Here is a 24123-nt window from a genome sequence, read left to right as displayed (position 1 = left end):
CCAGGGCACAGTGCAGGTAAGCCGTTTCCAAAGTCGATCTTTGTGCCAAGAGCTACGGAACCAGGATGGGAACCCGGGTCTGGCCGCTGCCAGGGATGGGCTCCTTCCAGCCACCGCCGGTGTCCTGCTCCGTCCTCGTCGCCCACAGCCTGACACAGAGCAGAGACGCCAGACAGTTCCCCGGGGCCACAGCCCTGTCCCCTGGGCCCCTGATGGGAAAAGCCAAGTCTGGCCGTGGAGACGAGCCCTAGTTTAGGGACAGCTCCCTTGAGCGGCGCAGCAGGAGTCAAGGATCCAGCGAGGTGTGGGATCCCCGAGTTATCACCCCCTTAAAAACCAAGCTTTCCCAGGCACATGTGCTCCCGCACATGAAAAGTGGATACTTTTCTAAAACACAGCACACCTTCCAGCCTTCCTTCAGGGAGGGGGCAAAGGGAATGTAAACTGCTGCTGGCTGCGGTTTCCTGGACTTGCCAGAGGCTGTGTATTCATCCCCCGAGTGTCACCATGGAGTCCTGGCGGAGCCAAGCATGAGAAACTTGGTTCAAGTCTCAGCTCTGCCACTTCCTCTTTCAGCACCGCCAGCCTCAGTGTCCCGGTTGTCGGGGGTGGGGGCTGGCATTAGACACAGGCTGCCAAGAGGATGGTCACTGTCCCAGGCTCCTTCACCATCACAGTCACTCCATACCCCACGGCAGCCGCAGAGGCACGGAGCAGCGGAATCCTACCCGGGAGGCACCTCCTCTGTCCCCTCCTCTGGGGACCCAGCGCACTCACGCTAAGCTGCTGGCTGTCACCCCACAGCCAGGCTTGTGAGCACTGGTAAAATGTGAGCGGTCACTGGTGAGAAGCAGGCCTTCCCTTCTGCCCCCGGGAGTCCTCGGCCCTGGCCCAGGACAGGCCCCCGGCCAGGCAGTTTTAAGCAGCTGTTTTCTGCTGTGCAGAAGAGCAGTTAGGCCAGGCAGGTGCTGGGGACGGGGGCCAGCCTGGCCCTGCGCGGCGGACTGCGTGGCTGCAGGGCGTCATGGGAAGGCCGGGCCGGGCCGGGCCCAGCAGTGGCCCCGTTGCCTCCTGTTCCAGGATTCAGAGCAACTACATGGCACTGCAGAGGATCAACCAGGAACTGGAGGAGAAGCTGTACAGAATGGTGAGGGCCACCCCGGGCCCCGCCCCCCCGCCAGCACCCCTACCCGGGGCCCCCAGCTCTGGTGGGGCATCACAGCCTGGCTGTCGCCCCTTCCCACGCAAGAGCTGAGTCACAGCCCTGCCCCGCCCTCTCTGCATTGAATGGGAGGGGGTTCTCAGTAGAGCGAGGTACAGGGTTGAGCCTCAGCAGCAGCGGGGTGTGAGCGTCTGACCTGGAGGCACGCAGGCAGGGCTGGGGGAGAGAGGGCGTGCATTGGGTGGGGACAGTGACCCCAGCTCAGCACCAGCCCAGAGACACAGGCCTGGGAGGACGGAGGCCTGAGCTCAGGCCCTGAGAGTCAGAACCAGGTGCAGGCCCTGACTGTGCCCCTTACTGTGCCTTGCCGGTGCCTGCCTTGGGGGCAGAGACCCTCCTAGAGACACTCCCACATCCGCTGTCACCTCTGCTGACTCTAGAGGGAGATGGTGGGCCCCCTGTACTCAGGCTGGGAAGAGAAGGCCCCTAGAGCCGCCTTCCAGGAGGAGCAGGTGCCTCCCCCACCTCGAAGGCAGAGTTCCCGCTCCATCTGGTTTGGTGAAAAGCTTCTTCTGTTTTTGAAAATCAGTGTGAGTGTCGAGCACCTGCCCGCCTTCCAGGTGCCGTCAGAGCCATGGCAGGCAGGCCTGGGGACGGGGCTGGCTCTGCGGGGACCCTGCACAAGGGCCCTTTCCTTTCTGCGAGTGAGATGGGCCAGGCTTTGTGCTGAGCACAAGGCACCCCACTCGGCCTCACCCAACTCCTCGAAGGCCAGGCCTTGCTCTCGTGGCACAGACGAGACACGAGGCTCCGAGAGGCAGTGACTTACCTGAGGCCACCTGGGTCGTTGTGATGGTACGGGATGTGAACCAGGGGCAGCCTGTGCTCGCGCCCCTGCGTTCCGTGGCCCCCCAAACACTGTCATGATGGGCTGCAAGAGGGCACCCAGGAGCCCCGAGGAAACAACGGGACTGGACCCCTAGGCCCTGGCTGACCACTGACCGCCTCCCTCCACTGCCCCCGCCCCCTGCCCCAGGGCCAGCACTATGAGGAGGAGAAGCGAGCGCTGAGCCACGAGATTGTCGCCCTCAACAGCCACCTGCTGGAGGCCAAGGTGACCATCGACAAGCTGTCGGAGGACAACGTGAGTGTCGGGCCCTTCTGACCCCGCAGCCTCCAGGCTCGAGGTGCTGGCCCGCGTGGGCCAGTGGGCAGGGCAGTTGGGACCTGGAGGAGGGCCTGGGCAGTCGGGGAAGGACCAGCTGCGTCGCAGACACACTGCCCAGGGCCTCCAGGAAGGAAGGAGGACGCGGGGTCGGGAACACTGGGCTGTATTTCCTCATTCGAGCCTGACCCCAGCGCTGGGGCATCGCCACTCCCAGTGGGCATCAGAGCCATGTGGTCACCCCCAGGGACTGGTTTCAAGGGCCCCCGGAGATGGGCCCGGCCGCCCCCCACGGGTCCCTGACCGCTGACCACACGTTCACTATTTAGCGCCTGCTCCTTGCCAGACCCTGCTGGGATCTGAGAATATACTGTGAACAACGGGCAAAAACTCCCTGCCCACGTGCAGTTCACATCTGAGCCGAGAGGACAGACGGTGAATCAGACTCACACACACGCTCTGTAGTGTTACAAGTGCTAAGTGTTGCCTAGAAAAGCCAGGCGGGGAGCGGCGCTGGGGAGCTGCCAGGGGCAGGGTTAGCAGACTTCACGCGGATGCTTCTGGAAGAGGCTGCAGGAGCCAAGACCTGAATTGGGTGAGGGAGCCAGCCGCACCCACGGGTGTCCAGGGATGGGTGGCCAAGGTGGGCCTGGATGATCTGAAGAACAGCAGAGGCCAGAGTGGGCTCGTAGTGGGGGAGCAGCCTGGAGCTGAGGTCAGAGATACGGGCGGCCACGTTGTATCGGGTCCTATAGGGATCTGGGTTGTCCCCTGAGTAGCACAGGGAGCCATCGAAGGTTCTAGAGCAGAGGAGTCACCTGACTGGACATCCACATTGCTTGGCTCACACGGTTGCCCTGCTGAGCACACAGCGTAGGGACGAGGGCGGGAGTGGGGAGACTGAGGAGGGGCGGGGGCAGCAATCCTGGCTAAATCAGTGGAGGCTCAGCCAGGACGGCAGCGTGGCAGTGGGCAGAGGGGCTTGGGGTCTGGTTCTGTCCCCAAGATGGAAGAAGCGACAGGCTTGACAGAGGCCTTGGGTGGGGGTGGGGGGGACGCCTGGGGAGGAGCAGGAGGTGGCCTCGGCAGTCACACTGACACGGAGGGGAGACCGGGTCTGCTTTTGGGGCGGAGGTCAGCGTCAGCGTGGTGTCCGCACCACACAGGGGCAAGGCCATGGAGGAGTGCGGGCAGATGAGAAGGGGGCAGGCCTGGGATAGGGCCACTCTCAAGTCGGCTGGACTCAGTGGCAGGCCTGGCCTGGCCGGTTGTGCCCACAGCCCTCTGATGCCAGGGGCAGCCTGTCTGGGGCCTCACGGCAGGTGGGGGGTGGGAGTGAGTCAGTTCTCAGCTCTCAGCCATCTGTGCCCTTTCCAGGAGGCCCGAGGAGGTCTTGAGGGGGCTGGGGATGCAGGCTCCCTCCACTGTGCAGGCCAACTTGGGGCACCAGACTCAGAGCAGATAGAGGTGAGGGGGACCAGGGTCAGGGGTCTGCAGAGATGGCCCCGCCTTCTACAGCTTACGTGAGCTGGAGGCCACCAGTTCCGGTGGCGCCAGGTCCCTTGGTGGACCCCCACCTCCTTGATGTCCGGCCCTCACTGAGGAGGGTCCCTGGGTAGGGGCGGGAATAGAAGGCCCAGCCACAGGTGCATGCAACAGATTTCCAAAGACGGAACCAAAGCCCCTGATCCCTACTGCTTGCCTCTGTTTTCAGCTCAGGAGGCTGACCCCGCAGCCCCTATACTGCCAGGCCACACTGGGAGAACGGGGGTGTGAGCGGGGGATCGGAGACGCAGGGTGGCCAGACTGCAGGCTCGGCCTGCCCCTTGTGGCGGCGCGCTCTGCAGACCAGTCTCTGTGCTGGGGGCCCCTCGAGCTCAGGGCCATCCGGGGCCCTTCTCCCACCGCTGCGCCCGCCTGGTGAGGGTCCCTTCTGGCAGGGCCCCGTCCAAGCACCAGCAGCTCCAGGTCAGAGCCGAGGCCCCCATTCTGCAGGGGACAGCGTGAGGCCCAGGCAGAGTCCTTGTCCTTCCAACTGCACCCGGCTTCCGGTCAGGGCGGCAGGGACCCTGGCAGGCTTGCCCGCACCAGCGCCTCGTCTTGCCTTGTAGGAGCTCTACAGGAAGGACTGCAACCTGGCGGCCCAGCTGCTGCAGTGCAGCCAGACCTACGGCAGGGTCCACAAGGTGTCCGAGGTAACGTGGGCCCCGCCCAGCTGGCACCTGCGGGACTGCTCAGGGCTCCTCTGTGCGGGTCCCACCCCGAGGCCGCTCCCCACCCTTGAGGGACAGACACTGGGTGAGCCTGAGCCCCTCCTGCCCCGGCAGGGTCCCAGCCTTCGTGAGACATGGTGGCCGGCCACCCCCACGCACACCTCCTCGTCCCGCCTGGACAGCCTGCCAACCCCCTGGGTGCCCTGGGAGCTGCTCCTTGTCCCCTGGTTCTAGCCTCCAGGCTCTGCAAGGCCCCGTCAGAGCAGGTGGGGGGCCCAGGCGACCCAGCTGGTGCCCTGTGGGGGCCCTGGGCGGGTCCCAGGCTGACTGGCCCCTGTCCCGCCCGCCCGCCCGCCCCCTCGCAGCTGCCCGCGGACTTCCAGGAGCGCGCGAGCTCGCACCCCGAGCCGCAGGGCCGCAGCCTGCCGTCCCCGCTGTGCCGCCCGGCCTACGGCGGCAGCGCGCCCGCCTGTGCCATCCCCAAGGTGCTGGAGACGCCCGACCCCGCCAGCCTGTCCTCCCGCCTGTCGGACGCGTCGGCCCGCGACCTGGCCTTCCGGGACGGGGCGGAGAAGCCGGGCCTGCGGCCCCCCTACAAGGGCGACGCCTACTGCAGCGACACGGTCCTCTACTGCCCCGAGGAGCCGCCGCGCGACCGGCGCCCCAGCGTGGACGTGTCCGTGACCGACGTGGGCTTCCTGCGGGCCCAGAACTCCCCCGACAGCGCGGCCGAGGAGGAGGAGGAGGCCGAGGCGGCGGCCTTCCGGCGCGAGGCCTACCGGCGGGAGGCCTTCCCGGGCTACGCGGGCTCGCTGCCCACGTCCAGCTCCTACTCGAGCTTCAGCGCCACGTCGGAGGAGAAGGAGCAGGGCCAGGCCAGCACGCTGACCGCCTCGCAGCAGGCCATCTACCTGAACAGCCGGGAGCAGCTGTTCCAGCGCCCGCCGCCGCCCGCCGCCCGCCAGGGCAGCCTGCGCTTCGCCAAGGCCACCGCCCCGGCCGCGGCCCCGCTGGAGGCGGAGGCGGCCCCGGGGTTCGCGCGGACCTTGTCCCCCTACCCAGCCGAGCCCTACCGCTTCCCGACCTCCCTGGGCCCCCAGCAGACCCTGGCGCCCCCAGACCTGTGGAGCCTGCGGGCCAAGCCGGGCTCGGCCCGGCTGCCCAGGGAGGACGCGCGCGGCCAGTGGCGGCCCCTGAGCGTGGAGGACATTGGCGCCTACTCCTTCCCGGTGGCTGCGAGACGGGCCTCGCCCTGCAGCTTCTCCGAACGCTACTACGGCGGGGGCAGCCGGGGCCCGAAGGCCGAGGGCCACGCCAGCCCCCTCTACGCCAGCTACAAGGCCGACAGCTTCTCGGAGGGCGACGACCTCTCCCAGGGCCCCCTGGCCGAGCCCTGCTTCCTCCGGGCCAGCGGCCCCGCCAGCCTGAGGCCCAGCTACGCGGCCAGCGAGGGGGACGGGGAGCGGCTCGGGGGCCAGCTGTGCGGGGCGGCCGACAGCCCCGAGCCCGAGCACAGCCTCCATAGCTCTAGGGACTCCTTGGAGCCCAGCTCCATGGAGGCCTCCCCCGAAATGCACCCCGCCGCCCGCCTGAGCCCCCAGCCAGCCTTCCCGCGGACCGGGGGCTCGGGGCTCAGCCGCAAGGACAGCCTCACGAAAGCCCAGCTCTACGGAACCTTGCTCAACTGAGCGCCGGCCTGCAGGCCAAGGCCACGGGCAAGGGGCCCGCCGCCCCGCACCCCAGGGGGCCGCCCCGCCTGTCCCCCGATACCCGTCCCCCAGGCCCTGCCCACGGGAGCCCCTTCCTCCCACATGACCCAGTGCAGTCCCAGAAGAGGAGCCCTGCCACACGTGTGTCCCCAGCCCCACCACGACAGAGCGCCCCGAGAACGTCCCTCACAGACTGACATCTTCCCGGCCCGAGATGAGCATTCCCCCCTTTTATAAAGTGAAACTATTTTTCTAGAGAAAAAGGGTCTTTCCTCACGCACTTGGCCTCCAGCGCCCTGGATGGCCGCCTTGGCGTTTCAATACAAAGCTCCTTTAGTTTTCGGGCAAGGGCAAGTGGGGCCTGGCCCTTGGAGGGAAGGAGGGTGTCCCGTGGAGACACCCAGAAAGCCAGTGACAAGGGAACCCCGAAGCTCTGTCCACAAAGAGGGGGACCGGACGGGTGCAGGGATGTGAAACGTTTTCAGCTGTCTCCGCGCGGCCGCCAGCACCCCCGCTCTTCCGTGGCCCGCTGTCCTGAGTGGGGCCGGTGCTCGCTCCCCAGCGTCCCGCTCCCCGGCACCCCGCGCTCTACCTCAGACGTAATGAGGCCCCCCGCCCCCGTTTCTGCGGCTCACTCCCTGTCGCCTGCAGTGCATGCCGTCTGTCCGTGCTGTGTCACACTCATTAATAAAAGGCGTCGGTGGGGAGAGCTCGGCTTCGGGTTGTTTCTTCCTCTGCTGCCGGCTCACCTCGGGGGCCGTGGCCGGAGCTGGGCCCCCACGCTCGGCCTTCGCTCTCGGCCGCCGGGCCTGGCTCCCGGCAGCAGTCCTTCCCGCGCCCGGCGGCCGCTGCCCCATTGGCAACTCCGCCATCTGACGCCGCGCGGTGTGCTTACTGCCCTTTGGGCCAGCGTTCCCGTCGACACCCCGGTTCCTGCTGCATCTCAGACTTGGCTTCTGCCTGCAGATTCCTCAGCATTTCCCTCGGGGCGGCTCTGCTGGTGACGGCTCCCCTGGTTCCTATTTCTCTGAAAGTGTCTGTTCTGCCAGCGTTTGGGGAGAATCTCCCCGGGGATGCCAAGTGCACTGTCCCTCCTGTGGGGGAGGCGGGGACCCGCTGTCCGTCCCCAGGGAGCTGTCGGGAGCTGCCCCTTCCCTTTGACATGTGTCTGCTGCCATCTCCCTGAGGTGTGTCTGGCTGTGGATTTGTCCTTCTCAGGAATTCACAGGGAGTCTGTGTCTGTGGATTGCTGTATTTCATCAGTTCTGGAAAATTCTCAATTATTATTTTTTTAAAATATTTCTCTGCCCACTCTGTCCCTTCTCGCCTCCCCACCGTACCCTCCGTCTGGGGCCCTCTTCGCAGGACGCGCACGCCCAGCCCGCGTCCTCTGTCCTCACCAAGCCTCTCCTGCTGGGCCCGCACAGCACTGAGTGTCCGGTTTAGTTACGAACATCTTCCACTCCTACAAGTTCTAGCTGGTTGTTGTGTGTCCACAATGCTACTTCCGAAGCGCGTCCTATTCTCTGGAGATACTTCCACACTTTTCTTCTATTTCTTTGAGCACAGGGGGCACAGCAGCTCACTGTCTGGGCTGGCGTGTCCCTCACGCGGGGCCTGCACGGGGGTGCTTCTCTGGGTTCCTGCCCACGCCGCCTCGTTTCCCCATGTTCCTGGCTCTCTGCGATGCCCTGAGGACGCGTTTGTGGGCTCCGTAGGGCCTGGGAGGGAGGCCCCTCCTCCAGGGGCTTCATGCCTGCTGCTCCCAGGGGCCTGGCCCTTCCCACTGGGGACCCCCTTGGCCCGTGCATGCCCTCAAGTTCCCTCACCTACCCAGCTTCATGTCTCCAGGGTCTGCCTCTTGCCAGGTGACCCCAAGTTGGGGTGGGGGCTTGGCTATGGCTGCCAGCCTCCGGGCCCTTGACCTATCTCTGCAGAGGAGGCCAGAGCTGACTCAACCACTCTCTCCCAGGAGCAGATCTGCCCCACAAAGCAGCCCCCCAGAACCAGAAGGGGCTGCGCAGAGGCTCATTTCCCCACAATCAGATCGAGGAAGCAGCCCTCACTGGTCTAGGGGGCGACCGAGGGGGTGGAGGGAAGATACGCCATGCTGGCACCCACTGGTGCTCTCCCAGGGGCCTTCCCAGGGGGAGCCCGAGCCTTGCAGCCCCCCACCCTTGTGCTGGCCATACGACCAGGCAGCAGGGCTGAGAACCCCACGGGCTGTGCAGCCTTGGCCCAGAGGCCCCTCTGGATTTAGGGTCCTGGCCCCACACTGCCACCTCAGAGCCCAAGGCTCCCGATGGCCTGCAGACCTCACAGCGCTGTCCTACCGGGGCTTCCAAAGCCAGCCGAAGCTGGTGTGGGGTACCCTCTTCTACCGCCCCCCTTCTCCCTCCACTCGGAATCCTGGCCCACCCAGGGAGACCCCGTCTGTGCACCCACCATCTACCCACCCAGGCACATGTTCCTGCCACCCTGGTGGGACAGTGCAGAGCGGGCTCTGCCACCAGCTGCATGACTGGGCGAGTCCCAGACGACTCCGGCCCAGTTCCCCTCTGGCACCTGAGCACAGGGGTCCCCAGGAAGCCCTACCCAGGTGAGAGTCCCACACAGAGCTCCAGGCTGGGCTGCAGCGGTGCCCAGGGGAGGGGACGGGCACAGACTCTGGAGTCAGATGGCCCCAGGCTCGTCCCTCCATCTTCTGAGCAGCAGTTTCCTGAGCTGCACAGCGGGGACCATGCCCACCTCGCCGGGGGCCGTGAGCCTAAGCCCCACATGCCATGGTCACAGCTGGGCCGGACGCTGGCATCTCCAGGCGAGGGGCTCTGCCAGCAGTTCAGGTGGACACGTGAGGTCCAGGTGGGCACAGCTCACCCTCCTTTTTCATTCTTGCTCCAACTTTCTAAATTTAGCTTTCTTGCTTTAAAATTGCCCGTGGTGAACTCCCCACCACCTTGCAGAGGATCAGAGGGAGCCTCTAAGAATGCTCTTTGGAAGGAAGTGATGAGAAAAATAAACAGAAACATAGAGTACACTTGCCAGGCTTACCCATCAAGCCACCTCACACAGAGGAGGGGCTGGCAGACAGCTGGCACCTCCAGGGCCCTGAGTTGTTGACAGCCACAGAGAAGTGGTGCTGACGGCCACCGTGGCTTCTGGGGACGCCGGGATCTCTCTCCACCCCACGATGGCCAGAGCTTCGGTTGGCTCAAGGTGACCAGCATGGAAAAGCAGGCGCCCACTACTCCTGCAGCTCTGTCCGCCATGTCCCTGCCTGCCTTTGGGCCACCTCCTCAGGTCCTCTGCTGGGATGTCCCCCTCACTGGCTTGCAACCTGCCTCCTCCAGGAAGCCTTCCAAGATTGCAGGGACCCCTCTGTCCTAAACCACGGCACCTGCAGTTCCTTGACCCGTGGGTGGGTCCCTCGGCTCTTGGGGCAGCCCCTCAGTTCCAGTCCTGGTGGGAGTGAGTGCTCATCAGCCTGCCTAGAGCCCAGCAGCTGGGTCTTCCCAACCTAACTTCTTGAGGTTCCTCAAGGGGCCTGTGCTTCTCCACGTTGCTCCTGCACCCAGGCAGACACTCGCGTAGGCACCATGCACACCTGACGGGGCTGGGCGGACCCCAGGACCCAGTGGCCACGCGTCATGGAATGCGGGGGAACCAAGGGGCCTGGACGGGAGCAGGTTGGGCCGAGCCAGGCCTGCTGCACTTGGCGCAGAGTTGCTGAGGACAGACCTGAGGCCCAGAGCCCCCGCTTCCCCGGGGACCCCTCATCAGGACCTGCAGATGGGCTGGCCCCCTCCAGCTCCCAGCATTCTCATTTTGGAGGGGCAGCAGGCCATAAGCAGGGCGGCAAGAGGACCGGCTAACACACGTTCACCACTGAGACCACCAGAGAAATGGCACGGCTCACGTTTACTGAGCATTGCGAGTGGCATGCCAGCGCCTGCTGACACGGCCCTCACAACCCCGACCCTTCACAGGCAGGGCCCGAGGACCACGGGGCGGGGCAGCGGCCCCTGGGTCTGACCCGAAGCCCACCTCGGCGTTTAATCCTGCCCACCCTCGAAGACAGGGAGCCGGGCGCCGGCGACGTCCGGAGGGCTCCACACTGGAGGCTCAATGCCAGATCTTAATGTCTCCCTCCCAGGAGCAGGTGGCGAGGACGGAGGGCAGCACGGGGTGGAAGGTGGTGCCCACGCAGGCCTGTGTGTGCCCCGGCAGCGTGCGTGCACGGCTGGCCGTGCGGAAGCAGTAGAGCAGGACCCGGCCATCGGCGCTGCCCGTCACCAGGAGGTCTCCGTCTGGGGAACACTCGCAGCCCACGGAGTAGCCTTCCACCTGCAGAAGGTGACACAGGGTGAGCGGGCCCCACCGCGGCCTCAGCAGTGAGCTGCGGTCACTGTGTCCATTCTACAAAGGGGCGGGCTGAGGCCCGGGGCCGCCAGAAGCAGCGTCACTGAGGCGGAGCCTGAGCTCCTCCCAGAGGCTGGGCCCCCACGGACCGTGTCACGAGGCGACTTCAGTGGCTTCCACCTGGAACAGCTCCAGCACAGCCGACGGCATCCAGCCTGCTGCCAGCCACCGAGCCCAGGACCCTACACCCCAGTGAGACAGGCCCCCACCCCCGTTCTGTCCTACCCCCTCCCCAACCCCCAAGACATGCCCATATGAGCCGACACATCAGGGGGACCCTTTCCTGCCCAGCAGCTGGGGCCTGGGCAGGGCCAGATGTGGCCCAGCACCCTCAATGGACACCGGGCCAACGCGTGCGGTCACCTGGGAGGCAGAAAAGAGCATCTACTGGACAGAGGGTCCGTGCACTCTGGGGCCCCGTGCCCATTGCTGGCAGTGCCCAGCTCCCCCCAGAGGAGACAGGGAAGGGGTACCTTGTGCCCTTCGTAGCGCCGCCTTCTGCTCATCCGGTAGGGCCACACAGCGGAGAAGAGGGCCAGGTAGTTGCCATTGGTCTGCGCCAGAAACACAGGCTCCCGCGGGTGCAAGGCCAGGCTGGGGCAGGTGTACCTCTCCTGAGAAACACCAGGGCCACCGACAAGGTCAGGGGCGCTGCAGGCCAGCCTGCCGCCTCTGCAGACTCGCCGCCCGGCACTCTGCGGGTGGGGCCTTGGCCCCCCTCCCGGACCACAGCTTGGGGGGTCTGTTGCTGCCATAACAGACCGCCGCAGTCTATGCCCTCATAGGGCTGGAGGTCACAGGTCTGACCGGTCTCACCGGCTATCGGGGTGTCCGCAGAGCTGTGTTCCCCACAGGGGCTCCAGGTGGAAATGGGTTCCTCACACTCCCATCTTCTGGAGGCTACCTACACTCCCTGGCCCAGGCCCTGGTGATGGGCTGAGAAAGTACCCCCAAATATGTCCATGTTTCAACTTCTGGGAGCTGTGAAGGTCGCCTTGTATGTGTCTGCAGCTGTAACTAAGTTAAGGACCTTGCCGTGGGAGACGGTCCCGTCACTGCCTGCACGCAGCCACAGGGGCCCTCACGAAGGGAGGCCCCGGGAGAGCAGACCCAGAGGTGGTGCAGACACGGAGCTGACAGCCATCTGAAGACGCTGGTGTGCAGAGCAGGGGGAGGGGGTGCGGGGGCCTCGCAGCCACAGCCCAGTGTCACCAGCAGCCACCGGGCTCTGATGCAGTAAGGGACAGATCTGCCCAGCGTCTCCAGAGGGAGCGGGCCCTGCTGACACTTGACTGCAGCCCAGTGACTCTGATGCGAACACTACCCTCCAGAGCTGCGCGGGGGCGCATGCCTGATGGTGTCAGCCTCCAAGTTGGTGGTCACGTGCTGTTACACAGGAACAGAGAACGGGCCTGCGTGCCCATCCCCCCACCGCTCAGGGCCCCACACAGCCGAAACGCACGTAGGTGAGGGGGTGCATGGGCAAGCGAGAAGGTAAATGGGAGAGCAGTGTTCAAAACCTCACTGTCTGATGGGCTCAGTCACACAGAAGCTCCCCTGGGAACTCCGTGTCTGTCCTTCCATGTCCTAAGAGTTGTCCCGAGGTTGTCTCTAAATAAGCCCGAACTCAGAGGGCAAAGCTGGGAGCAGTCAGACTAGGGACACACCGCTGCAGACCAAGGTGCCCACCCAAGGCGTGGACACCATGTCAGCCCCAGAATGAGCTCCCACAGTGATGCTGCCTGGCGGGGCACCTGCTTGCCCGCACACAGAACAAGCAAGCGTGATTCTAGGAGGGCCAGTTGCTCTCTCTGCTCTCCACTGAGGCTGATAGAGGCAGGAAGCCCGGGTGGCCAGGCACACCCCCCAACCCACTCCCGGGGCCTGTCCTTCCCAGCAGGTTGCACTAGACCCTGAAGTGAAGGTCTTAAGGCAGGTTTGCTCAGGGTCCCTTAGAAATCTCTAAAAACAAGGGAAAAACAGGGAGAGGGAAAAGGTATGCACATAAACCTGATATATATTTTAAAATTCAGGGTGGAAACACTAAAGAAATTAGCCATGGCTTATTTGAAATCTTAAAAGATGATGGTGGTGGTGATGATGACGGTGATGATGACAGTGGTAGTGATAATAGTGACAATGATGGTGATGAAGACAGTGTTAGTGATGATGATAGTAGTGGCAATGATAGTGTTGGTGATGGTGATGATGACAGTGGTAATGATAACGGTGATGATGATGGTGATGGTGATGTGGTGGTGATGGTGGTGATGGTGGTGATGGTGATGGTGATGGTGGTGGTGGTGATGGTGATGGTGGTGATGGTGATGGTGGTGGTGGTGATGGTGGTGGTGGTGATGGTGATGGTGATGGTGATGGTGGTGGTGGTGGTGATGGTGATAGTGGTGGTGGTGATGGTGGTGGTGATGGTTGATGGTGGTGGTGGTGATGTGATGGTGATGGTGGTGATGGTGGTGGTGGTGATGGTGATGGTGGTGGTGATGGTGGTGGTGGTGATGGTCAAAACCACTCTATGAGGCAATTAATATTCTCATCATCAATTTTCTAAGAGGAAAATGAGAATAGAATGGCTAAATAATGGGCCCAGGGCCCCCAGCTTGGAAGTGATGAACCCAGGGCCATAATTCAAGTGGTCTAAGTCCAGGGTCTCTGCTTGAACTCTTGAGTCAAGGCCCTTGCCAAAGCCACTCAGCAATGGCAGGGCGGAGACCCAGGGCCGGCTGGGGTGGCGGAGGGAGGGTAGGAGTGTCTCAGGCTGCTGGGCCATCTCCCAGTGCATCTGGACTAGGCTGCACCTCCACACCCTTACCCTATGTGGGGGCTGTGTTGGGTGGGGACAGTGGGGGGACAGTTAGGAGGTCACGGTGATATGGGGCCTGTGCAAAGTCCTCCTGAGAGCCCTGAGCTTTTCACTTGCCTCCCCCTGTCCTAGAGATTTCAGACAGCCAATCTGTCTCCAAAGATCCTGCCTGCTGAACCACCTGCCCCAGGAAGTGACCCAGGACCGCAGACACCCTCAGGCTACATGGCTGCGTCCGGGGGCTCACACTGAAAGCAACTGCAAACAGGGTTCTTACATGGAAAATCTGGTTGGAGATTTTGGCGGAGCTCTGGAAATCCCAGGCGATGATGGTGCGGTCGGCAGAGTCCCGGCTGGAGGCGTCTGTGCTGCTCAGGAACTCGGAGCCTTCCTGGAGGAAGAGGATGTCCAAGGTCTGCTGGATGGTCGCCTTGTAGCTTCTCACCACCTGCAAGAGTAGGCCCCGGTCACGCTGGGGGCCCCAGGAGCACAGGGCAGGCAGCGTGAGTGAGCAGTGCAGGCAAGGGGTCCCAGGCTGAGCAGCCCGCGCAGTGGGGTTAGGGGCCGCTGCAGGGAGGCCTCGGGGCCCTCTGGTCCCACAGGCAAACATCTGTCCCGCAACTCTGCCCGCAGCCTTGCCCGGCGGCACCCCTCATGGAGAGCCCCATGCCCGTCCCGCACCCGCTGGTGCTGGGAACAAACGTACTTGGCGACCATAAAGCCAGAAGCACGGCATGCAGGCCAGCTTCAAAGGCGTCCTCTTCTTATTTCTCAGCCTCGCCGCCAATGCTCCAAAGCCTCCTGCCTCGTAAACTACCGTGATTAAGGACCCCGCGGTCGCTGCGCTTTCTTCAGCGCATCCAATCACATTTACCTGCCGTTCCAAGACAACCGCCTCGGCTGTGGCAGGTGCGGGCGGGGGCCGGCAGGGGCTCCGGTGCCAGGACCACCGAGAACGCCCCCTGAGCAAGTGCGCGGACGACCTGACTGGGAACTGCAATCCCGAGCCGGGGCGCCACCGCGCAGCCCCGGCACGAGCCGTTCCACAGCGCCTCTGCCCACGGCTGAGCCCTCGTCACGTTTTTAAAAACTGGAGTTCACATAGCCTTTCGGATGTTGCAGACCTTGACTTTCTATCACGCTCTCACAGGCACATACGTCACATTCCCATTAAACGCAGCACGCCCTCGATCCAGTTCAGAAGGCGGCTATTTGGAACACTGAGGCCAAGGGGGAACTTCTCCCGCCCCAGCTGCTTCGGGGGGCCCACACCCCAGGCGCCCGCTGGCCAGCTCCTGCCTCAGAAAATGTAGGAACAAATTCTCGGGGAGGGTGGGCAACAAATGGCTGCTCTTCTCTGAGTCTCTTCAGAAGCAGCCCCCAGGTAGGGCGACTTCCGGGTGGGCCCTGAGGCCTGAGGGGTGGTCCGGGAGCCGAAAAGAGAGGGCAGCCCTGCAGGCTCTGAACCCAGGGCTGGGAGACGAGCTGCCCCGCCACACGCACCAGGGCCCAGGGCCCGCTCTGCATCCCCTGGGCTGCCCCCCCCTCACTGCGTGCGGCACGGGCGGATGGCCCGGCCCTGGCAGAAGGGCACAGTGGCTGTGCTCTGCCAGGACGCTCCGGCCTCCCGCCTGGAGCTGGGGCAGCAGCCTGGGGCCTGGGAGGGGGCGTGGCACCCCCACATCTGCTCTGATAAGCCTGCACCACCTTCCACCCCCCACCCCCGAACAGCTCCCGCCCGAGGTGATGCTTAGAACCTACTTTGGAGGAAAGGAGGGGGAGGGGAAGAATGAGGAGGAAGCCGCATTTCTTTATTGGGTCCAAATCCACCTGCTCCTCCCACGCCCCGACCCCCGCACCTTTCCTGTCTCCCCTCCCCCACACCACTTCCCAACGCCTCAGCTCGCCTTGGCCACGTGGGGCCTGAATGCCTGCCTCCCCCTTCGGCCCACGCCCTCTCCATCACTGAGGTCCGGGTAAGGAGCAGGGATCCAGGCAGCAGGCAGCACAGCCAAGGGGGGGAAAGCCCGGCCCGACTGGCATCCCAGGACGTGGCCCAGTGGTGGGGGACACACAGCAGTCCCCGGAGCCGCACCGGCCCATGGAGAAAAGCCACTCACGGGCACTCACATGTGCCTCAGGCCTTTGCCCCTCAGCCCCTCTGCACGGCAGCACCTGGATCCCCACTGGCGCCCAGGAGAGGATAAAGGGGGAGAAGGGTCCTTGCCGCTCACCGAGCGCCTATTAAATGCCAGCCACTAGCTGGGGTTTCCCCTAAATCATCTCATGATGGCACAGCAGCGGGAGGTAGCCACACCCGGGGCAGCATGACGCCCAGAGAGGAGCAGGGAGCCAGGGGTCCTCAGCCTATCCGCCCCAGAGTTGCCCCACCAGCACGCCACCCACCTCCCAAGACCAGCTTTTCCAGGAGAACGAAACTGCCGTTCTGTGCACTTCCTGCAAATGATGGAAATGGCCCCATTCATTAGGGCGCCATAAAATCGAATGGCCAGGAGACAAGCCGTGTTATGGACGATCCCTGTCAATAACGTGCCGCAGGTGGAAGGCTGACCTTTGACGCGATCGCCCAGAACATGATTTACTGGCCTCCACAACCGCTCATACCCCAGAAAGAGCAGAGGAGCCACTTGCGCGACGGGCTGGTGGGTTTTAGGCGCCCTGATTACCCCGACAGCTGGCGCGTCCCCGCCCAGGGGCCTGAGCCAGCGTGACTCGGTCCTAACTCGCCGGATCCAGAAGGGAGCCTCCCTGGACCTGCCAGGCACTGGGGCCTCTGTTGGGTGAGCAGCCGTGTCGCCAAAGGTCTACGGCTTTGAGGGAAGCAGATGTGACCGTGACACACCCAGTCGTGACGGAGACCACCTGATGTCCTGAAAACGTGCTGGTTGTGTGGCCGACCAGACAAAGCCAGCTAATGGGCACCCTGGGACCCACCCGAGGGCACAGCTCTCCCTTCCCTGGGTCCCTGCCCCTCCCAAGGGTGCGGGGCCGGGGTGCAGGCGAGGCTCCGGTCCTGGCCCAGCCGCCGACCGACCGCGTGCCCGGGGCCCCTTCCCTCTCTGGGTCTGGCCATGGAGCCATCGCCCCAGGGCCTCGCAGGACAGCAAGTGAGCCTCTGCCACCCCGCTCCCCCGCCAGTCCTCTGCGCCGGCCCTGAAGGCAAGGTGAGGGACACCTCTCTGACTCCCACAGGGCCCTGCGCTCCCTCAGCTGACTGCCCAGGCCGCCCGCCCGCCCGCCAGGACTTGAGGTCCTGGGGACAGACACCTGTTGCGTTTCTGGGTGACCCTGGCCAGCACTGAGGCAGCACACTGTGTGGAACCAAGGGCTGGGTACGTGCACGAGCGGAAAACCAGGGGATGAATGAACAGAGGAACAACTTGGAACATGGTGACCTCCAGGCAGCATGCTGGCACTTGGGGCAGAGGGGACACCCATGGAGCTTCTGCCAGCGGCTCCAGCAGGTGCCGGGAGGTGACATTCCCTCCCAGGGCACTCCGGTGGCCCAGGACATGGAGACAGAGGAGACTGGATTCTCCACAGAGCTCTGAGGCCATGGCGGCGGGAGGAAGGGCAGAGCGGCTGTGCCCCACACCACACATCACTGGCGGGGCCGGCGGGCCTCCCCTTCCTGGGATCAGAGCCTGGCAGTCTAGGGCTGACCGCACGGCCCGGGGCAAGCACCCTGCCTCTGCGAGCTTGGGTCGCCACAGCTGGACGTGAGGACGATACCAGGGCCTGTGGCTCGGGAACACACAGGCGATGTGCCTGGCGCAGGGGCCACGGTGCAGCAAACACTCAGGAACCCCCGCCTCTCTGGCCGGCAAGGGCTGCAGGATGGAGCCGTGAGCCCCTGGCAAGTCCCTTCTCCCCAGAGTGCAATTCCTGCACCCCGACAATGAGCGTACCGGTCTCTCCCGAATGCTCAGCAGCGAGGGGGCCCGCGCATGAGGGCAAACTGAGGAAACGAGTGAGGGCCCCTTCCTGTGGCTTAAATTCACACGAGGAAACGCGGCCAGTCACACAGGAAAACGGACACCAAAAGTGCACTGCTGGTCAACTCAAAAAGGATCAGAGATGTACGTTAAAGAAAGAAACTATAAAAATATGAGAGGAAAACATGATGGAATTTTTCTACCCCCTGAGACTGGGGGAAACTTTCCTGGCCGTGACTCCCAGGCCAGGAGCAGTGAGACAAAAGACGGGAAAATCTGACCACATAAAAATAAAATAATAAAGCAATAATGATAACAATACTGTTGTAGGGCATAAACACAACTAATCAATAAGTAAAACGGAAAAGACATATGGGACAAATATTTGCAACTTACATTAGAGGCAAAGATCACCACCCCTAATATCCAGACAGTTACTAAAAACAGAGGAAGGTGACCAACAGCTACAAAAACGGGAGCGAGAAGAATGAACGGAAAGGTCGTATAAAAGGAAAGGTCTTGCCCATAAGGAACAACCGCTTAAATTACGTGAAGATTTTTCTTCCCAAATTAGCAAAAGCCCATGGCTGTGGGCTGTTAAGAGACAGAAACACAAAGGGCACGGTCCCCGGGCAGAGAACTGGGCATGAGACACGGGAACACAAGACCTGTCCCCTGGCCGTGCGCGACCCGCAGCCCCACTGAAGGGACCAGCCCTGAAGCGACCCTGGGCAATCTCCCACCGACCCACGCGCAAGGCCCCTGGAAGCAGCACCACGGGCCGGAATCAAGACCGAGAAGAGCCGAAATCAACGTCCGGAAGGGGCTGGTTAAAGGAGCTTCCGCACCCCCACCCAGAGGGCCTGCCGCCGCAGGAGCGCCCGGCCTGCCTGCCCCCTGCCTGCTGTGGGGGTGCGCTGCCCCGGGAGGAAGGCCAGGGGGAGGAGGAGGGCTGGGCAGTAGATCAGGAGACGCTATGAATGTGTGCACGTGTCTGCGTTCATGAGAGACCAGCAGGGACATAAGCCAGAACCTCAGTCAGGAAAGGGGGAGACCCTGCCTCGAGGGGAAGGAGAACAGAATGGGGGAGACAGGCTCGCGTGGAGAACTCAGGAGATTTCTGTAAGGGGCCAAACAGCACGCGTTTGTGGGCCACACCCGGTCACTGTTCCGTGTGCGCGCGTGTGCGTGTGCGCCTGTGAGCTACAGCCGTTTACAAACGTCACCCAGACTGGGCCCAGGAGCCGCAGCCTTGCAGTCCCTTCTCAGGACAGTGTACATATTCGATAACAGGGTGCAGCAAAACTGACTCGAAACGCAGCCTCTCAAATGTGAAAGAAAAGCTAAGCCAGTGGCCTGAACCGCTATCGAGCTAGCGGCTCAGCCACACAAAGAGGATTTATTTTAAGAGACGTTAAAGCACCCTAAGTTGGTGGCAGGCCCCGAGTTGAGCGCACATCAGGGACCGTGATCTGATGGTAAATGCTGATGAGTATACACCGCGGACAAAAAGAACTGTGAGAAACCTTCAACTGTTTTCAGTCATTCAATTGCTAGTGTCAATATACAGCAAAAAAAATACTCTGCTAAGGCACACAGAAATGGAAGTTTTCAGTATAAAAGAAATAAAAAATATGTAAAAGCAAAGAAGCTGAAGTTAAGCTCTGTGATCCTAACTTTGATTTGGAAAAATCAGTGTTAGCAACGACGCATTTTTTTCTCGGTAACAAAACTATTTCCCAGCTGTGTCCACAGAAGGAGCCTGGAAACGAGGCCTGAGCACAGCACTGAGCCCCCGAGTGTTGGGGTGACAGCGCAGGGTGGCGCAACAGCAGCTGTGACCACAAGGCACTTACACGAGGGCGGAGGAGCCCGGCCAAGGGCGCAGGGCCGCGCGGGGACCCAGCGGCCTCCTGATGCAGATCGCGCGCGCGGGGTGCTGGAAGCTGCGCTCACCGGGGTTAATGACAGACGCCGCCGCGAAAGGGGGCATGCGCCAACGGGATAAGGTAACGACTGAAACGGTTCGAAACACACTAGGGCGGGGAAAAAAGGCTGAGTTTTGCAAACAAGCAAACTCTAGTTTTAACTGCAAGTGAGGGAAACCCCCTGTGGCCTCTCAGTCCCTGCCACACATGGCAGCTAAAAGCTCTGGACAGAATTCAAGAAGCACCTGCCTGGACACTGAAGGTAACAGCAGGTGGGGCAGGGAAGGGAGGTCAGAATTTGAAAGAGACCCAGTGTGGCAAGTGAGCTTTAGGTCTGCGGGGTTTTCTGGTTTGGGGTGCTTTTTGTGAGTTTGGGTTTTTTTGTCTTGTGGCTGCTGACACTCACAGCCTGAGTGGATTTAGGAATTACACAGGAGGCAGGAACAGCAAACCTTCTGAAAGACAGACACTATGCTGGCCAAAGGGACGGAGGAGCGGCCGGGAAGCCGGCGAGCTCCTTGCTCCGCAGCCCGGGCAGAGCCACGCCGCTCCCGCTGCGCACAAGCACCGGACGCCCGGAGGGGGAGCTCAGGGAGGAGCTGGGGGCGGTGCCCTCGTCGTTAGAGCAGTCAGAGGGGAACCCAGGCCATTCTTCCCTCTATCTTCTCCAGCGCTAGCCGCCTTGCCGTGAAAGAGGTCCCCGTTAGACGTGGGGTGACAAAGCAGAAAGGTGGCACCCCAGGAGAACTCCATCTCTCTGGGCCGAAGAGCCAGGAAGGGGGCCCCGGGGAGACGGGGAGAAACTCCAAAGAGGACAGAGCTTGGCAGTCGGTGGGGGAACTGACGCTGCCCCAGGACAATCCCTGCGCTACGCGTGTGGCCACGAGGAAGCCCCACCGAAGCTCTGCGGGGTGGAGCCCCCCGGAACCACGGCCCAAGCTGGAAACGGGCCCTGCAGCCTTCGGGCGTCTCCACGGGTCGGACGCTGGAGGGACCGCCGCCCGCAGGAGAGGAGAACGGAATCGAGCTGGGCGGGCTGCCTGTGGACACACAGAAAGGCCCACTCTCCGCGGGACTGCGACAAGGCCGCAGACCTGACGCTGTAATGCTGCAAGAGCGCAGGACACATTCTGAAATCACCCGACCGATAAAGAGCTGGGAACGAGTAAACGGCAACCATGTGAAAAGCGAAACAAAGCCAACCCTGAAACGGCCCACACCTTGGAATTTTCAGACACATTTAAATAGCTGACCTATTTAATAACCCTCAATGAGATGAAGAGAACACCTTTGAAACAGATGAATAGATGGTCTCGGGAGAGAAACAGAAATTACATATTTTTTTAATAAAAATTTTAGAACTGAAAATATTTTTTAAATCATGGGGGAAAGCCCAATAACAAAATGGAAATAACAAAAGAGAGGCTCAGTGAACTCGTGGACCCAAAGAAATAATTCAATCTGAAACAAAAATAACAAAATGTTAGGGACCTGTGGGATAATATCAAAAGCTTAAATATTTTGTCAATGGAGCAGTGTATACATGTGTGTGTGTGTATGTTTATACGTATATATTTGAAGAAATATTGGTGAAAGTGCCCACATTTCGTGAAAGGCATCAATTTACAGAGTCAAGAGGCTCAGCAAGCCACAAAGAAGACAAAATAAAGATCGGAAGAAAAAACAAAACAAAAAACAAAAAAATACAAGCCCTGACATGTCCAAACTTCCAAAAACCTAAAATAAAATTTTTTTAAAAACCTTCAAACCACTCAGTGGGAAATAAACAAAGCATTAGAGGAATAACAATTTAAACTATTATGATTTCTCCTCAGAAATGATGGAGGCCAAAGACAGTGGAACACATTGAAAATGGTGAAAGAAAGAAGGGCCAACCCAGAATTTTACAGACAGCAAATCTATCCTCCAGGAATAAAGATAAAATAAAGATCTGGACAGTGGAAAAAGCTAAGCGAATCTGTCATCAGCAGACCTGCTCCGTCTACAACAAATGCTACAGGACATCCTTCAGGTTGAGGGTAATAGCACCAAAGGCAAGCCTGGCACTTCGGGAATAAGGAAGAGCCAGGTGAACGGCACAGAACTGGGGGAGTATACAAGACCCGTTTTCTCCACGTGTTCTTTGAAATGGGCATGACTGTTGAAAACAAAAATATAAGCCCTTAAGGCAGAAAGAAAATTACGCCAGACCCAAATCTACACAAAATAATGAAAATAGTAAAAATGTAGGGCTATATAAAATACTCATTTATCATTAAAGTATTTCAAAAATACTTTTCTGTTTCCAGCAAAATATACACACACACACACAAACAATGCATTGTGGGGATTGTAATATATGTAGAAGTAAAATGTATGCCAATAATAGCGCCAAGACCCTGAGGGGAAAAGCTAAAAATGCGTACACTGTTGTAAGGTCCTTATATAATATAATAAGAGATATGATTTGAAAGTAGACTGATAAGGTAAAGTGGTATACTATAAACTCTAAAGCAACCACTAAAAATAAGCCATGAAACAAAGCTACAGATAATAAAGCAACAAAGGAGATAAGATGAATTAATAAAAAATACTCAATTAGTCCAAAAGAAAGAGAGGTCATTAAAAAAAGGACAAAAAGAATAGATGGAACAAACAAACAGAAAATCAGGATGACAGATTTGAATCCAATCATATCAATAACTACACTGGCCCCGGCCGCTGTAGCTCGGTTGGTTGGAGGGTCGTCCCTTATACTGAAAGGCTAGGGGTTTGATTCCCGATCAGGGCACAGACCCAGGTTGCAGGTTCAATCCTTACTCAGGGCATGAATGGGAGGCACCAAATGCTGTTTCTCTCTCTCACATCAATGTTTCTCTCTCTCTCTCTCATTAATAAACCTATTTTACAAATAATTACACTAAATGAAAACAGAATAAGTATGCCAGTTAACAGAGTAAGATTATCATATAGAATTAAAGAAATAATCAATACCCAACTAAATGCTGCCTACCAGAAATGTGTTTTAAATACAAAGAACAAATAGGTTAAAGTAAAAAGATAGAAAAGATGTACCATATTAACAGTAATCAGACTAAAGCAGGAATGCCTATGTTAATAATAGGCAAAGTGGATTTCAAAGAAAAGAATACCAGGGATGAAATGGGCCTTTCCAATGATAAAAGAGTCAGTTCATCAGGAGAACATAACAATCCTAAATGTTTATGTACCTAATAACAGAGCTTCAAAATAAATTAAGGAAAACTAATAGGACATTAAAATAAAATAAGACAAATCCACTCTCATAGTCATAAACTTCAATCAGCCATTCTTAACTAGTAGAACATAACAGAAGTATCAGACAGGATACAGAAGTCGTGAATAATGCTGTCAACCAACTTGACCTAATTGACATTTGCAGAACATTGTACCCAACGACAGCAGAATACGCATTCTTCTCAAGTATGCGATCTGTTATGCAAAGAGGGCAGAAGTTCATCCCTGTTTCATTTCAGAAACACCTTTCCTATGTCTGTCTGCACATCAGAATTCCTTTAATCATCCATCTTTATACTGAATTGAATTGCTATTATTAAAGGGACAGAAACAGAAATCTGTCACCCTATATAAATAGTACCTCTGAATATACATATACAGTTATATATACAAACTGTATATATAACGTATGTATGTACATACACACATGATCTATCCAATTTTAAATAAAAGATAGATCATATTCTAGGACATCAACCAAGTCTCAAGAAATTTAAAAGGAGTTAAACATACAGTTAAATTAGAAATGCCAAGTATTTGTAGCCTGAACAGCACGCTCCTAAATAATCCACGAATCAAGAAGAAATCCGAAACGTAATTAGAAAGTACTTCTGACCGGAGGAAAATGCACAGCAATACACCGACGGCCGTGTGCTGCAGCAGCAAACCCAGAGGGATGCGAACAGCACTGAGCACCCATGATGGGAAGGAATGGAAGTTCCAAAACAATGGCCTCAGCTTCTACTTTAAGAAACTAGAGAAAAAAAGATAAAATTAAACCCAAGGTTTAAACAGAGGAAATAACTAAGATAAGAAATCAATAATTTTAAACAGAAATGGAGAAAATCAATGAAACCAAAATCTGATACTTTGAAAAGATCAACAAAATTGATAAACCTCTCGAAAGAACGTGCATTCTGCCGTTTTGGGGTATAACGCTCTACAATAGCATAAACATATAAATACTCAGGGAAAAACCTAACGAAAATGTGAAGGAGCTGTGCAGTGGAAACCAGAACCCTGGTAAAAGAAATTAAAGAAAAGTTAAATACATGGAGAGGTACACTATGCTCGTGGATTGGAAGACGCAAAATGGTTAGGAATTCAATTCTCTTCCAAATTGACCTATAGATTAAATGCAATGTCATTCAAAGTTCCAGAAGGCTTTTGGGGGTAGAAAGAGACAAAGTGATTGCAAAATTAAAATGTAAATGCAAAGAACCTAGAACAGTCAAAATAATTTTGAAAAAATCAGAAGACTTACCCAACCTGATTTCAAGACTCATTATGAGATTACAGTAATAAAAACAATGAGGCTGGGTGTAAGAGAGACCAAGCAATGGAACAGAAGAGAGTACAAAACAGACCTACACATATTTGGTCCACAAAGGGATGGGGAGAGAGATACCGTTTCCAACAGGTGTGGCAGGAGTACTGAATAGCTACATGCAAAACCAGGAACTCCCACCCCTCC

At 58.9% G+C, this 24123-nt stretch overlaps 2 protein-coding genes across 8 annotated transcripts in view; one reads left to right on the top strand and one right to left on the bottom strand.

Moving 5' to 3' along the window:
* BEGAIN (brain enriched guanylate kinase associated) overlaps positions 1–6958 on the top strand; it is a 40138-nt gene extending 33180 nt beyond the window's left edge. For both annotated transcript variants that reach the window (XM_090271404.1, XM_090271403.1), the window contains 4 exons: positions 1081–1147; positions 2199–2306; positions 4439–4522; positions 4906–6958. In XM_090271404.1, the coding sequence (XP_090127530.1) occupies positions 1081–1147; positions 2199–2306; positions 4439–4522; positions 4906–6228 (1582 nt within the window). In that variant the 3' untranslated portion in view covers positions 6229–6958. The remainder of the gene's footprint in view (positions 1–1080; positions 1148–2198; positions 2307–4438; positions 4523–4905) is intronic.
* A 3190-nt stretch (positions 6959–10148) lies between these two features.
* The window catches only part of WDR25 (WD repeat domain 25), a 124518-nt gene continuing 110543 nt past the window's right edge, over positions 10149–24123 (bottom strand). For all 6 annotated transcript variants that reach the window (XM_090271398.1, XM_090271399.1, XM_090271394.1 and 3 more), the window contains exons 5-7: positions 13767–13937; positions 11142–11282; positions 10149–10593 (exon numbers count right to left, since the gene is read on the bottom strand). In XM_090271398.1, coding sequence (XP_090127524.1) covers positions 10372–10593; positions 11142–11282; positions 13767–13937 — 534 coding nt within the window. In that variant the 3' untranslated portion in view covers positions 10149–10371. The remainder of the gene's footprint in view (positions 10594–11141; positions 11283–13766; positions 13938–24123) is intronic.

This window comes from Furipterus horrens, unplaced genomic scaffold, assembly GCF_987537825.1.
Source record: "Furipterus horrens unplaced genomic scaffold, mFurHor1.1.pri manual_scaffold_3, whole genome shotgun sequence".
NCBI lineage: Eukaryota > Metazoa > Chordata > Mammalia > Chiroptera > Furipteridae > Furipterus > Furipterus horrens.
Note: the sequence above shows the minus strand (reverse complement) of the source record. Positions and strands in the feature narration are given on the sequence as shown.